This window comes from Berghia stephanieae, chromosome 7, assembly GCF_034508935.2.
Source record: "Berghia stephanieae isolate SIO BIC M18660-M18661 chromosome 7, UCSD_Bste_1.3, whole genome shotgun sequence".
Lineage (NCBI taxonomy): Eukaryota > Metazoa > Mollusca > Gastropoda > Nudibranchia > Aeolidiidae > Berghia > Berghia stephanieae.
Window position 1 is genome coordinate 8951958 of NC_088366.1, and position 15653 is coordinate 8967610.

The 15653-nt window shown below is 40.2% G+C and overlaps 1 protein-coding gene across 1 annotated transcript in view; it reads right to left on the reverse strand.

Annotated features, from left to right (window-relative positions):
* The window catches only part of LOC144976652 (dual specificity calcium/calmodulin-dependent 3',5'-cyclic nucleotide phosphodiesterase 1C-like), a 50814-nt gene that overhangs the window by 6651 nt on the left and 28510 nt on the right, over positions 1-15653 (reverse strand). Inside the window, exon 12 of the mRNA XM_078920961.1 lies at positions 14-84. Within this exon, the coding sequence (XP_078777087.1) occupies positions 14-84 (71 nt within the window). The remainder of the gene's footprint in view (positions 1-13; positions 85-15653) is intronic.

Genomic DNA, 15653 nt, shown 5'->3' on the forward strand with positions numbered 1-15653 from the left:
GACAATTACTGACCTTGGTCCAGCTATCCACATTCTCATTGATGCATTCCTGCCACAGCATGTCTTCCTTGACTTTACCTCCAGCTGGTTGGAAGTAAAAGACAATGTCAATAGAGATGAGTTGGATTAGAGAAGAGGATTATCAGGTAGGGGAGGAGGGGGGGGGGTATTGACAGATAGATGGTAGAGCACTCTGTTGCATAAGCAAAGAGACTAATTAAAGTTGTGTCCATTCCTACAGTTAGATCTTGGAGAACGTACTCTGTGATAGATTAGCATTCTATATATTGGGTAGTAAGCAATTGCTATCATCCATTTAATGCTACTTTTTAAAAAGAAGTCCAACAGTATTATCATTTTAAAAAATCAGTTTCCATCATAATAATCATAATTATAATTGTTGAAACACCTAACTCACAGTCAAACTACATGTGCAGCAACTGCGGTAGAGACTGTCATGCAAGGAGGATCAGTCTGCTGAGTCACATCACACCCGTCGCTGCTCTCAACAAGACTGATGAGACCAAAGTCATACAGGGCGCAAACCATCGTTTCTTGAGAGGGAAGGATGCCTACGCTTGTTGAAATAATATTTTTTTCTAAACCTTTTTTAATCACTCATCATAATATTCAGACATCAGTTTACATCATAATAACAAAACCACAGACGTCATTGTAAAAATAATATTCATTCAAAGATATTTAAAAGAAAAATGTGCTAATCATTATTAGAAGTCCCACATTGTCATCATCATCACCACCACCATCATCATTATTATCATCACCATCAGTTTCTAGTAAAAAAAATAATTTTGTTCTTAATCCTTTTTTATTTACTTATAATACAAAATGGTTTCTAGAATTGCAGTAGCTATTTTTACAATCCTGTAAAGATGGTTCTCTGGGCTATTTTTACATTTAAACGGCGTCACTCGTCTATTATATATATATATGTTGAATTATTTCTATGTATTATTACTATTAGTATATGATCTTATGATTTCTAATGGTCTAAGAGAAACAACTGTGTCATAATGTCTCTCTACAATACTTGATGAGAATATTGGCTATTAAGCTTAACTGCTGGTCAAAATTACTTCGCGATGGTGGTGAACGAATCGGCGATCTCAAGAAGTGGGTGAGAGAGGGATCTAGAAATGACTTTGGGTTTGAAACGAATATTTTTGTGTTCGTGGATAGCTCACACGGTAGAGCCACGCTCTCACCTGCCAGGCGGAGTTGTCGTACCAATAAGGTCGCAGGTTCAAACCCCACCACCGCCGCGAAAATTTTTTTTTTATTCTCTATTGTCTTCTGGCACTTTTCTACTCACTTCATATCTTGTTGTTACCAACATAAGTGCCTGCTCCACTCACTTTTCTGAATTAAAAATTCACCCCATACACCGGAGCATACTCCATGTCTCAATCGTTTCTATGTTATATGTTTGTGATGAGAATATTGGCTATTAAGCTTAACTGCTGGTCAAAATTACTTCGCGATGGTGGTGAACGAATCGGCGATCTCAAGAAGTGGGTGAGAGAGGGATCTAGAAATGACTTTGGGTTTGAAACGAATATTTTTGTGTTCGTGGATAGCTCACACGGTAGAGCCACGCTCTCACCTGCCAGGCGGAGTTGTCGTACCAATAAGGTCGCAGGTTCAAACCCCACCACCGCCGCGGAAAAATTTTTTTTTATTCTCTATTGTCTTCTGGCACTTTTCTACTCACTTCATATCTTGTTGTTACCAACATAAGTGCCTGCTCCACTCACTTTTCTGAATTAAAAATTCACCCATACACCGGAGCATACTCCATGTCTCAATCGTTTCTATGTTATATGTTTGTGATGAGAATATTGGCTATTAAGCTTAACTGCTGGTCAAAATTACTTCGCGATGGTGGTGAACGAATCGGCGATCTCAAGAAGTGGGTGAGAGAGGGATCTAGAAATGACTTTGGGTTTGAAACGAATATTTTTGTGTTCGTGGATAGCTCACACGGTAGAGCCACGCTCTCACCTGCCAGGCGGAGTTGTCGTACCAATAAGGTCGCAGGTTCAAACCCCACCACCGCCGCGGAAAATTTTTTTTTTATTCTCTATTGTCTTCTGGCACTTTTCTACTCACTTCATATCTTGTTGTTACCAACATAAGTGCCTGCTCCACTCACTTTTCTGAATTAAAAATTCACCCCATACACCGGAGCATACTCCATGTCTCAATCGTTTCTATGTTATATGTTTGTGATGAGAATATTGGCTATTAAGCTTAACTGCTGGTCAAAATTACTTCGCGATGGTGGTGAACGAATCGGCGATCTCAAGAAGTGGGTGAGAGAGGGATCTAGAAATGACTTTGGGTTTGAAACGAATATTTTTGTGTTCGTGGATAGCTCACACGGTAGAGCCACGCTCTCACCTGCCAGGCGGAGTTGTCGTACCAATAAGGTCGCAGGTTCAAACCCCACCACCGCCGCGAAAAAAAATTTTTTATTCTCTATTGTCTTCTGGCACTTTTCTACTCACTTCATATCTTGTTGTTACCAACATAAGTGCCTGCTCCACTCACTTTTCTGAATTAAAAATTCACCCCATACACCGGAGCATACTCCATGTCTCAATCGTTTCTATGTTATATGTTTGTGATGAGAATATTGGCTATTAAGCTTAACTGCTGGTCAAAATTACTTCGCGATGGTGGTGAACGAATCGGCGATCTCAAGAAGTGGGTGAGAGAGGGATCTAGAAATGACTTTGGGTTTGAAACGAATATTTTTGTGTTCGTGGATAGCTCACACGGTAGAGCCACGCTCTCACCTGCCAGGCGGAGTTGTCGTACCAATAAGGTCGCAGGTTCAAACCCCACCACCGCCGCGAAAATTTTTTTTTTATTCTCTATTGTCTTCTGGCACTTTTCTACTAGTGTCGAGCGGAAGTCTCGATGATACCTCAAGTCATCGGCCACCAACACTCAAAACTTCCCGAACTCGATGACCAAGGAAAAGTCGGGAATTCCCGAGAAGTAGCACTTCAACTGAGCTTTGGATGGCTTTTTTTGTATTAAAACTTAAAATACATTAAATAAATTCACTTTGTATAATAATAAAACATTGATACCTATAACCATTTTGATCTATTTACGACGTTTGTGTTTTGTTAGCTGTTTAAAATATGATATAACGTCAATACCCAATACCAATGACTAGGTATTGAATGAAAGCACCGATGACTAGAGCGATTCTCGAGACTTTTTTGAGTCTCGAGACTCAAAAAAGCATCGAGACGCAAAAAAGTCTCGAGCTTCGCTGGAATCATCGCCGACGAGAGAGGGGTGAACAATGCAGATAGTACACATTGTTAGTAACGCGTGCGTCGCTCGCGCAGTATAGTCTCGAGACTCGGGACTCGGGACTCAATACGAGAAGCATCGACGACCAAGATTCTCGAGACGAGAAAAGCATCGAGAACTAAGTGGAGGTCGGGAAATTCTCAGTCGTCGATGACCTGACTTCTCAAAACCTAAAGCATCGTTGACCTTTTGGTGACCCGGATGCCCTCCCCTATTTTCTACTCACTTCATATCTTTGTGTCTACAATACTTTGTTGGTTATTTCCCTTGAACCAAGGGCGTTCACTCTTATGATAAATAACCGGGTGTTTACATTTTACTTTTACTGTTGATTCCTTCCTGAAATTCACTCACGATGTCTCCATGTTAATATGTTGTTCTTTGGGTTTGAATAAAAACCATAGTTACAAAAGTATCCTGTGTCATCCTAAATTATGTATTCAGAAAAGTGAGTGGAGCAGGCACTTATGTTGGTAACAACAAGATATGAAGTGAGTAGAAAAGTGCCAGAAGACAATAGAGAATAAAAATTTTTTTCGCGGCGGTGGTGGGGTTTGAACCTGCGACCTTATTGGTACGACAACTCCGCCTGGCAGGTGAGAGCGTGGCTCTACCGTGTGAGCTATCCACGAACACAAAAATATTCGTTTCAAACCCAAAGTCATTTCTAGATCCCTCTCTCACCCACTTCTTGAGATCGCCGATTCGTTCACCACCATCGCAAAGTAATTTTGACCAGCAGTTAAGCTTAATAGCCAATATTCTCATCACAAAAACATAGAAACGATTGAGACATTGAGTATGCTCCGGTGTATGGGGTGAATTTTTAATTCAGAAAAGTGAGTGGAGCAGGCACTTATGTTGGTAACAACAAGATATGAAGTGAGTAGAATTAAAAATTCACCCCATACACCGGAGCATACTCAATGTCTCAATCGTTTCTATGTTTTTGTGATGAGAATATTGGCTATTAAGCTTAACTGCTGGTCAAAATTACTTTGCGATGGTGGTGAACGAATCGGCGATCTCAAGAAGTGGGTGAGAGAGGGATCTAGAAATGACTTTGGGTTTGAAACGAATATTTTTGTGTTCGTGGATAGCTCACACGGTAGAGCCACGCTCTCACCTGCCAGGCGGAGTTGTCGTACCAATAAGGTCGCAGGTTCAAACCGCACCACCGCCGCGAAAAATTTTTTATTCTCTATTGTCTTCTGGCACTTTTCTACTCACTTCATATCTTGTTGTTACCAACATAAGTGCCTGCTCCACTCACTTTTCTGAATTAAAAATTCACCCCATACACCGGAGCATACTCAATGTCTCAATCGTTTCTATGTTTTTGTGATGAGAATATTGGCTATTAAGCTTAACTGCTGGTCAAAATTACTTTGCGATGGTGGTGAACGAATCGGCGATCTCAAGAAGTGGGTGAGAGAGGGATCTAGAAATGACTTTGGGTTTGAAACGAATATTTTTGTGTTCGTGGATAGCTCACACGGTAGAGCCACGCTCTCACCTGCCAGGCGGAGTTGTCGTACCAATAAGGTCGCAGGTTCAAACCCCACCACCGCCGCGAAAAATTTTTTTATTCTCTATTGTCTTCTGGCACTTTTCTACTCACTTCATATTTGTTGTTACCAACATAAGTGCCTGCTCCACTCACTTTTCTGAATTAAAAATTCACCCCATACACCGGAGCATACTCAATGTCTCAATCGTTTCTATGTTTTTGTGATGAGAATATTGGCTATTAAGCTTAACTGCTGGTCAAAATTACTTTGCGATGGTGGTGAACGAATCGGCGATCTCAAGAAGTGGGTGAGAGAGGGATCTAGAAATGACTTTGGGTTTGAAACGAATATTTTTGTGTTCGTGGATAGCTCACACGGTAGAGCCACGCTCTCACCTGCCAGGCGGAGTTGTCGTACCAATAAGGTCGCAGGTTCAAACCCCACCACCGCCGCGAAAAAAATTTTTATTCTCTATTGTCTTCTGGCACTTTTCTACTCACTTCATATCTTGTCGTTACCTAAATTATGTCAAACTTAACAGGTTATGGGCCCAGTGCCAACAACAGCAGGTATGCAAGATTAGTTTTCGATGGGGATGAGCAGAAGTATGAACAATGGGAGATGAAGTTTCTGAGCTATCTCAGGCTACAGAAACTGAAAGATGTGATCCTTGCGGGTGAAGGGGAAGATGTAGACTTTGAAAAGAATGCAGATGCTTATGCTGAGTTGATTCAATTCCTGGACGACAAAAGCTTGTCTTTAGTCATGAGAGATGCAGCTGATGACGGCCGAAAAGCCCTCAGGATTTTGCGGGGGTACTATGCCAGCTCAAGCACTCCAAGAGTGATTTCTTTGTACACTGAATTGACATCATTAGCCAAGAGTCCTACTGAAAGTGTAACAGAGTACTTAATTAGGGCAGAGACAGCAGCATCAGCTTTACGAAATGCAGATGAACAGGTTTCTGATAGTTTACTAGTCGCAATGGTATTGAAAGGGCTACCTAACTCATACCAAGCTTTTGTAGCTGTTGTCACCCAATCAGAGAAGAAACCGACGTTCAGTGATTTCAAAGTAGCTCTGCGAAGCTTTGAGGAAACAGAAAAATCAAGAGTAATCTCTACAACTTCAGAAGATTCAGTTTTAAAGTACAAGGCGACTGCTAGGCCCAACTATGCGTCTAAAATGAAACAACAAAATCCTTCGAAAGAAATACTTTGTTTCAACTGTGGTCAGCATGGACATTTTAAAAGAGACTGTCCAGTCAATAAAACTAAAGCAAATAGACTGTGGTGCAGTTTTTGTCGCAAAGATAACCACACTGACAAAACGTGTCGATCGCGAAAGAAAACCTCAACGACCAATAACACGCAGGCACATGCAGCCTTCCAACCTGATGGAAATGAACATAATTTTGCATTTAAGGTGAATGAACATTTCGATATATTAAATGTGAATAAGAAAGAGAAACTTCTTGTGGATTGTGGTGCAACGTCACATATTTTCAACGACTTAACAAAGTTTACCGAATTTGAACAAAACTTCAACCCGAGTGAACATTTTATTGAGCTCGCAAATGGCGACCGAGCAAATAACCTAGCTCTTAAAAGAGGACAGGTGGAAGTAACAATGGTTGACGACGAAGGCAACAAGTGTAGTGGACAACTCCAAGATATGAAGTGAGTAGAAAAGTGCCAGAAGACAATAGAGAATAAAAAAATTTTTCGCGGCGGTGGTGGGGTTTGAACCTGCGACCTTATTGGTACGACAACTCCGCCTGGCAGGTGAGAGCGTGGCTCTACCGTGTGAGCTATCCACGAACACAAAAATATTCGTTTCAAACCCAAAGTCATTTCTAGATCCCTCTCTCACCCACTTCTTGAGATCGCCGATTCGTTCACCACCATCGCGAAGTAATTTTGACCAGCAGTTAAGCTTAATAGCCAATATTCTCATCACAAACATATAACATAGAAACGATTGAGACATTGAGTATGCTCCGGTGTATGGGGTGAATTTTTAATTCAGAAAAGTGAGTGGAGCAGGCACTTATGTTGGTAACAACAAGATATGAAGTGAGTAGAAAAGTGCCAGAAGACAATAGAGAATAAAAAATTTTTTCGCGGCGGTGGTGGGGTTTGAACCTCATGTTTGTGATGAGAATATTGGCTATTAAGCTTAACTGCTGGTCAAAATTACTTCGCGATGGTGGTGAACGAATCGGCGATCTCAAGAAGTGGGTGAGAGAGGGATCTAGAAATGACTTTGGGTTTGAAACGAATATTTTTGTGTTCGTGGATAGCTCACACGGTAGAGCCACGCTCTCACCTGCCAGGCGGAGTTGTCGTACCAATAAGGTCGCAGGTTCAAACCCACCACCGCCGCGAAAAATTTTTTTATTCTCTATTGTCTTCTGGCACTTTTCTACTCACTTCATATCTTGTTGTTACCAACATAAGTGCCTGCTCCACTCACTTTTCTGAATTAAAAATTCACCCCATACACCGGAGCATACTCAATGTCTCAATCGTTTCTATGTTTTTGTGATGAGAATATTGGCTATTAAGCTTAACTGCTGGTCAAAATTACTTTGCGATGGTGGTGAACGAATCGGCGATCTCAAGAAGTGGGTGAGAGAGGGATCTAGAAATGACTTTGGGTTTGAAACGAATATTTTTGTGTTCGTGGATAGCTCACACGGTAGAGCCACGCTCTCACCTGCCAGGCGGAGTTGTCGTACCAATAAGGTCGCAGGTTCAAACCCCACCACCGCCGCGAAAAAAATTTTTATTCTCTATTGTCTTCTGGCACTTTTCTACTCACTTCATATCTTGTCGTTACCTAAATTATGTCAAACTTAACAGGTTATGGGCCCAGTGCCAACAACAGCAGGTATGCAAGATTAGTTTTCGATGGGGATGAGCAGAAGTATGAACAATGGGAGATGAAGTTTCTGAGCTATCTCAGGCTACAGAAACTGAAAGATGTGATCCTTGCGGGTGAAGGGGAAGATGTAGACTTTGAAAAGAATGCAGATGCTTATGCTGAGTTGATTCAATTCCTGGACGACAAAAGCTTGTCTTTAGTCATGAGAGATGCAGCTGATGACGGCCGAAAAGCCCTCAGGATTTTGCGGGGGTACTATGCCAGCTCAAGCACTCCAAGAGTGATTTCTTTGTACACTGAATTGACATCATTAGCCAAGAGTCCTACTGAAAGTGTAACAGAGTACTTAATTAGGGCAGAGACAGCAGCATCAGCTTTACGAAATGCAGATGAACAGGTTTCTGATAGTTTACTAGTCGCAATGGTATTGAAAGGGCTACCTAACTCATACCAAGCTTTTGTAGCTGTTGTCACCCAATCAGAGAAGAAACCGACGTTCAGTGATTTCAAAGTAGCTCTGCGAAGCTTTGAGGAAACAGAAAAATCAAGAGTAATCTCTACAACTTCAGAAGATTCAGTTTTAAAGTACAAGGCGACTGCTAGGCCCAACTATGCGTCTAAAATGAAACAACAAAATCCTTCGAAAGAAATACTTTGTTTCAACTGTGGTCAGCATGGACATTTTAAAAGAGACTGTCCAGTCAATAAAACTAAAGCAAATAGACTGTGGTGCAGTTTTTGTCGCAAAGATAACCACACTGACAAAACGTGTCGATCGCGAAAGAAAACCTCAACGACCAATAACACGCAGGCACATGCAGCCTTCCAACCTGATGGAAATGAACATAATTTTGCATTTAAGGTGAATGAACATTTCGATATATTAAATGTGAATAAGAAAGAGAAACTTCTTGTGGATTGTGGTGCAACGTCACATATTTTCAACGACTTAACAAAGTTTACCGAATTTGAACAAAACTTCAACCCGAGTGAACATTTTATTGAGCTCGCAAATGGCGACCGAGCAAATAACCTAGCTCTTAAAGAGGACAGGTGGAAGTAACAATGGTTGACGACGAAGGCAACAAGTGTAGTGGACAACTCCAAGATATGAAGTGAGTAGAAAAGTGCCAGAAGACAATAGAGAATAAAAAATTTTTCGCGGCGGTGGTGGGGTTTGAACCTGCGACCTTATTGGTACGACAACTCCGCCTGGCAGGTGAGAGCGTGGCTCTACCGTGTGAGCTATCCACGAACACAAAAATATTCGTTTCAAACCCAAAGTCATTTCTAGATCCCTCTCTCACCCACTTCTTGAGATCGCCGATTCGTTCACCACCATCGCGAAGTAATTTTGACCAGCAGTTAAGCTTAATAGCCAATATTCTCATCACAAACATATAACATAGAAACGATTGAGACATTGAGTATGCTCCGGTGTATGGGGTGAATTTTTAATTCAGAAAAGTGAGTGGAGCAGGCACTTATGTTGGTAACAACAAGATATGAAGTGAGTAGAAAAGTGCCAGAAGACAATAGAGAATAAAAAATTTTTTCGCGGCGGTGGTGGGGTTTGAACCTGCGACCTTATCTCTATCGTTTCTATGTTATATGTTTGTGATGAGAATATTGGCTATTAAGCTTAACTGCTGGTCAAAATTACTTCGCGATGGTGGTGAACGAATCGGCGATCTCAAGAAGTGGGTGAGAGAGGGATCTAGAAATGACTTTGGGTTTGAAACGAATATTTTTGTGTTCGTGGATAGCTCACACGGTAGAGCCACGCTCTCACCTGCCAGGCGTTGTCGTCGTACCAATAAGGTCGCAGGTTCAAACCCCACCATCGCCGCGAAAAATTTTTTTATTCTCTATTGTCTTCTGGCACTTTTCTACTCACTTCATATCTTGTTGTTACCAACATAAGTGCCTGCTCCACTCACTTTTCTGAATTAAAAATTCACCCCATACACCGGAGCATACTCAATGTCTCAATCGTTTCTATGTTATATGTTTGTGATGAGAATATTGGCTATTAAGCTTAACTGCTGGTCAAAATTACTTCGCGATGGTGGTGAACGAATCGGCGATCTCAAGAAGTGGGTGAGAGAGGGATCTAGAAATGACTTTGGGTTTGAAACGAATATTTTTGTGTTCGTGGATAGCTCACACGGTAGAGCCACGCTCTCACCTGCCAGGCGGAGTTGTCGTACCAATAAGGTCGCAGGTTCAAACCCCACCACCACCGCGAAAAAATTTTTTATTCTCTATTGTCTTCTGGCACTTTTCTACTCACTTCATATCTTGTTGTTACCAACATAAGTGCCTGCTCCACTCACTTTTCTGAATTAAAAATTCACCCCATACACCGGAGCATACTCCATGTCTCAATCGTTTCTATGTTATATGTTTGTGATGAGAATATTGGCTATTAAGCTTAACTGCTGGTCAAAATTACTTCGCGATGGTGGTGAACGAATCGGCGATCTCAAGAAGTGGGTGAGAGAGGGATCTAGAAATGACTTTGGGTTTGAAACGAATATTTTTGTGTTCGTGGATAGCTCACACGGTAGAGCCACGCTCTCACCTGCCAGGCGGAGTTGTCGTACCAATAAGGTCGCAGGTTCAAACCCCACCACCGCCGCGAAAATTTTTTTTATTCTCTATTGTCTTCTGGCACTTTTCTACTCACTTCATATCTTGTTGTTACCAACATAAGTGCCTGCTCCACTCACTTTTCTGAATTAAAAGTGGACAACTCCGCAATGTTCTTTATGTTCCTACATTCCCTCAGAACATTTTTTCAGTTCAAGCAGCTGCTGATAATGGAGCAAGTGTGCATTTCAGACAAAATTCTGCAGAATTAATGGACGAAAGTGGCAGAAAATTTGACATTCAAAGGCATGGCAGACTGTATTATCTCCACATTTGTAACAATATAGTAGTTTCAGAAAGTGATACACAAACTGATGTTAATGTTAAACATACTGTGCATGATGTGAATTACACTTTAGATTTACAAGACTGGCATAAAATTCTTGGCCACTGTAACTTTGAAGATGTTAAGAAACTTGAACAAGTGGTTGATGGTATGAATGTAAATAAAACAAATGGTGAGAATGAGAAAGCTGAATGTGAGATTTGTCTTGAGGGGAAAATGACTAACGTTAAAAATAAAACTCCACGCATTCGCTCAGAAGGCCCACTACAGTTGATCCATACTGATTTGGCTGGTCCAATTACTCCAACCTCTAGAGAAGGTTTCAAATATGCTTTGGCATTTACCGATGATTTTTCCGGAATGTCCTTTGTGTACTTTCTTAAACAAAAAAGTGACACAGTCTCAGCAACTATGAGATTTTTGGCGGATCTTAAAGACAGATTTAAGATGAAAGATTTGGGGAATCTATCCTATTTCCTGGGTATACAATTTGAGCAAGGGAAAGGATATGTGAAAATGAACCAGAAAAGATACACTCAGAAAATTCTGGAAAGGTTAGATATGACTAATTGCAAACCAAGAGAAAATCCCTCTGAACAAAAATTTGAGTGGTCAAATGATAGTGATCCAATAGATGAAAGAAAATACAGAGAGGCTGTTGGTAGCTTGATTTATCTTATGATATGCACTAGGCCTGACATCTGCTGGATAGTTACAAAACTTTCTCAACATTTGTCCAGACCATTGGCATGCCATTGGGTGACAGTCAAACATGTATTTAGGTATTTGAAGGGAACCATTGACTATGAATTAACTTACAGAAGAAGTATTGACAACCTTTCTTTGATAGGGTATAGTGATGCCGATTGGGCTTCAAGTCCTGATGATAGGCGAAGCACTTCAGGTTATTGTTTTGGTCTGACATCTAATGGAGCTTTAATTTCTTGGAAATCTAGGAGACAATCCAGTGTTGCTTTGTCTTCATGTGAGGCAGAGTACATGGCTCTTGCACTTGCAGTACAAGAAAGCCTTTACTTAGACCAGTTGTTGAAAGACATTGACAGAGAATATCAATCAGGCAATGTTTTGATTTTTGAAGACAATCAGGGAACAATCGCTTTAGCGAACAATCCAGTGAACAGACAAAGATCTAAACACATAGACATGAAATTCCATTTTATTCGCACAGAACTAAGGAATGGAAAGTTTACTTTAAAGTACTGCCCTACTGCAGACATGTTGGCAGATATTATGACAAAGCCTTCAACTAAATTTCAATTGCAGAAATTCAAATCCTTGATTTTTGGCTAAAATATGGTGATAGCCTTGAAAATTGTTTTGGATGTATTATTTTGACACATAATAATGTGAATACTTGTGTTGATGAGACACACATACATGTATTATGATTCTTGTTTTACTTTTATTGTTCTATCAAACAACTTGATAATGTTACATGAATATGAGTCTTATGATTTTGTTTCTATCTGACATACAAAATTATTAGGGAATGTTTTGCACTTTTAATTTCCTTTTGAAAATTAATATGGACTTGACTTGTAACATTATAACTACATGTATAAGAATTTGAGAATTTGTGAGAATCTCAATTAGAATTTCTTCAGTAAGTAACTTGTTTTATTTACTCAATGGATAAACCAACATTTATATATTATAATGGATTAATGTACGTTAAAAGTTTTAAATTTCAATTAGAATCATTAGATCAAGTGGGGGTGTTGAATTATTTCTATGTATTATTACTATTAGTATATGATCTTATGATTTCTAATGGTCTAAGAGAAACAACTGTGTCATAATGTCTCTCTACAATACTTTGTTGGTTATTTCCCTTGAACCAAGGGCGTTCACTCTTATGATAAATAACCGGGTGTTTACATTTTACTTTTACTGTTGATTCCTTCCTACTGAAATTCACTCACGATGTCTCCATGTTAATATGTTGTTCTTTGGGTTTGAATAAAAACCATAGTTACAAAAGTATCCTGTGTCATCCTAAATTATGTCAAACTTAACAATATATATATATATATATATATATATATATATATATATATATATATATATATATATATATACTAGTAAAAAGCCCGCAATTTCGAGGGGAAAGAAGTATTTTCATTCGAAACTGTACTCACCATCATTTAATGAGGGCAGATTGGTAAACAACGTTGTCTGTGTAATTCGGTATATCTTCGGTTGATTTTTCTGTGTGGCCCAACATGAAGTGTAAGCCACTATAGCCTCTGACCCGTGACACAGCAACATACAGTTGTCCGTGTGTGAATACCGGTTGTGGTAAGAAAATCCCCACCTTGCTTAATGTCTGCCCCTGAGACTTGTTAATTGTCATTGCATATGACAATTGTACCGGAAACTGTCTTCTATTTAGAATAAATGGTAAGCCCGAATCCGTTGTTGTCGTCAGATTGACTCTAGGGATAAACACTATGTCGCCAGCTCTACTACCGGTAATTATCTTGGCTTCTAATACTTTTGAACCTAATTTAATTATTAACAAACGGGTGCCATTTAGGAGGCCTGATTTAGGATTTATATTTCTAAGCAGCATGACTCACGTGTTGGCTTTCAAATGTAATGCATGTGGAGGAAGTCCGGGAGGTGTAAGTTCGTTCAAGAATTCAATCGGGTATAAGTTGATGTCAGAGTCACTTTGAATGGAATCAGCACTGCGGTAAATTTGTTCAGTTGATGAGGTCAACCTGGACAGAACGGCTGCATTTATTTTGTCAACATTTTCATGGGTTGTAGTCAAAATTGCTCTCTCTGATAGATAACGTTCATCCGCAAAGTTCAGATTCAAATCATTGTATACAGCATTTATCAAGCATTCTGGGTCATTTTCAGGAAGGCATTGCGCTGTAGGTAATTTAACAGAATACTTTCCTATTTCGCTGAAAACCGGCTCTGTACCATTTCCGATGCGGAGAAGCCAATTTGCAAAACAGTTATTGTCATCAGTAACCCTCATGTTCTTGTTCAGGTGAAAAATGGTGACAAAATTCCAAATAATTGACTTGTTAAGTGTGACACTTAATATATCGGCTTCACTTCCTTTGTTAACAACAGGTAGAATTTGCCGAAAATCCCCTCCAAGTACAACCACTTTGCCCCCAAAAGGTTTTGAACTGCCTGTTATGTCACAAAATGTCCTGCTCACACATTCAAACACACGCCTGTCCATCATAGGTGCTTCATCCCAAATTATGAGAGAACTACTCTTTAGTAACTTAGCTGTGTCTGATTGGCGACTGATGCTACAGGTGCTGTTATCCGTTATTGGAATTGGAATTTTGAACGTTGAATGTGCTGTTCTACCACCGTGCAATAATTCTGCAGCAATTCCAGATGATGCATCAGGTGTAGCTGAAAGTCCTCGACCTCTGATTTCTGCAAGCAGCGTGTTATATACATAGGTTTTGCCAGTTCCACCAGGGCCATCGATGAAGAAGACATTATTCACCCGGTCTTGTTCAGGTACGTCAATCGTTTCCAAAATGGCAGTAAATGCTAACTGTTGGGTCATGATTCATCTTCATTTTTCGACTGTGAGCAATTTGTCGTTGCTCATTTGGATCCCATACTTGACAGGCAGTTGCGTATGATTCTGTAGGCTCAGGCAGTTGATAATCTTTTAATGATCTATTGTGAATCATAAGAAGCCTGTTAACGTCTTCAAGTGTCTTACTAATGCAAGCTTCAGCAGTCATACTTTCAACATGAGAATAATCTTCAGCTAGCTGGTCTTGAAAAGTATTCCATAAGTAAAAAGGATCTGTGGGGTTGCAAAAGATCAAAATCGTGACAAAAAGCTGTCGGAGTTGACTTGCTGAGGCAACAAATGCTGATTCTGCCATGCAGTTTATCCACTCATCATCGTCCTCCAATAAACCCATAGCAGACGCGGCCTCTCGAAAAGTATGGTGTAATGTTCCTACTTCTGATCTCTTTAGGTCTTCAAATGATTTTGCTCCCCTTACACGCTGCAGCAATAATCTAAGAAAGAAGCGCTCCCCTTCTGCTGGATGGGCGCTGTACATTCTACCGATTGCCAGGCGGTTTCTCTCTCTCTTCTTCCAAATGCACATTCTACTATCCCACGTGTAATGTTCCGGCATATCAGTATACAGTAGAGTATTAGCCTCACGGTTTATTGCATTCTCCTTAAACCATGCTGTTAGTGTGGTGTCTTTCAGTCTCCTTACAGCTTTTTCCGCATGCCCTTCTCTGTAAGTTACAGACTGCTGGTTTTCCAAGTGCAAAGTTGGACTGCCGGGTATCGGTCTTGCATGTCAAATTGGAATAATCTCCAGCAAGATTCACTTGCTGAAACATAACGTGCATCAACAAATCTCCTAATTTCATCATCTTGTTCCCATTGGAATTCTACCATGACTCTATCATGTCCTTTGTATACATACTTATACATGTATTTCACCGCTTTTATGCTGTTGCACACCTCAAGATTGATATGTGCCATATATCTGCTGAGGAGATACGGGTTATATGGGACAACCCATCTATTGTCAAGGGCAATTCCTCTTTTGAAGATTGATTTTCCATCATTACGTCTCTGATACAGGGGATAAGTGGAGTCATTTGTATGTGTCGTCTCACTGAATGATTTTGGAAATCTCTTGGAACACTTGCCATCTTTCATGCATGGACTGTTGGGATTGGCCAGGCCACAGGGACCATGCATCATGTGTTTTGAAACTAAATTCTGTAATGTTTTGTTTTGTGGAATTTCTGCACACACCAACCTATCAATATCTTGAGTGGTTATGGGTTTGGCACTGCGATCAAGGATAATCAGGATGTGAGAATGTGGTAGGCCTCTCTTTTGAAATTCAATGACCTTCACATATGCTAAGACTTTGCCAAAAAGTTCTTTTTTAATTATCTCTTCCATCAATGCCCCTAAT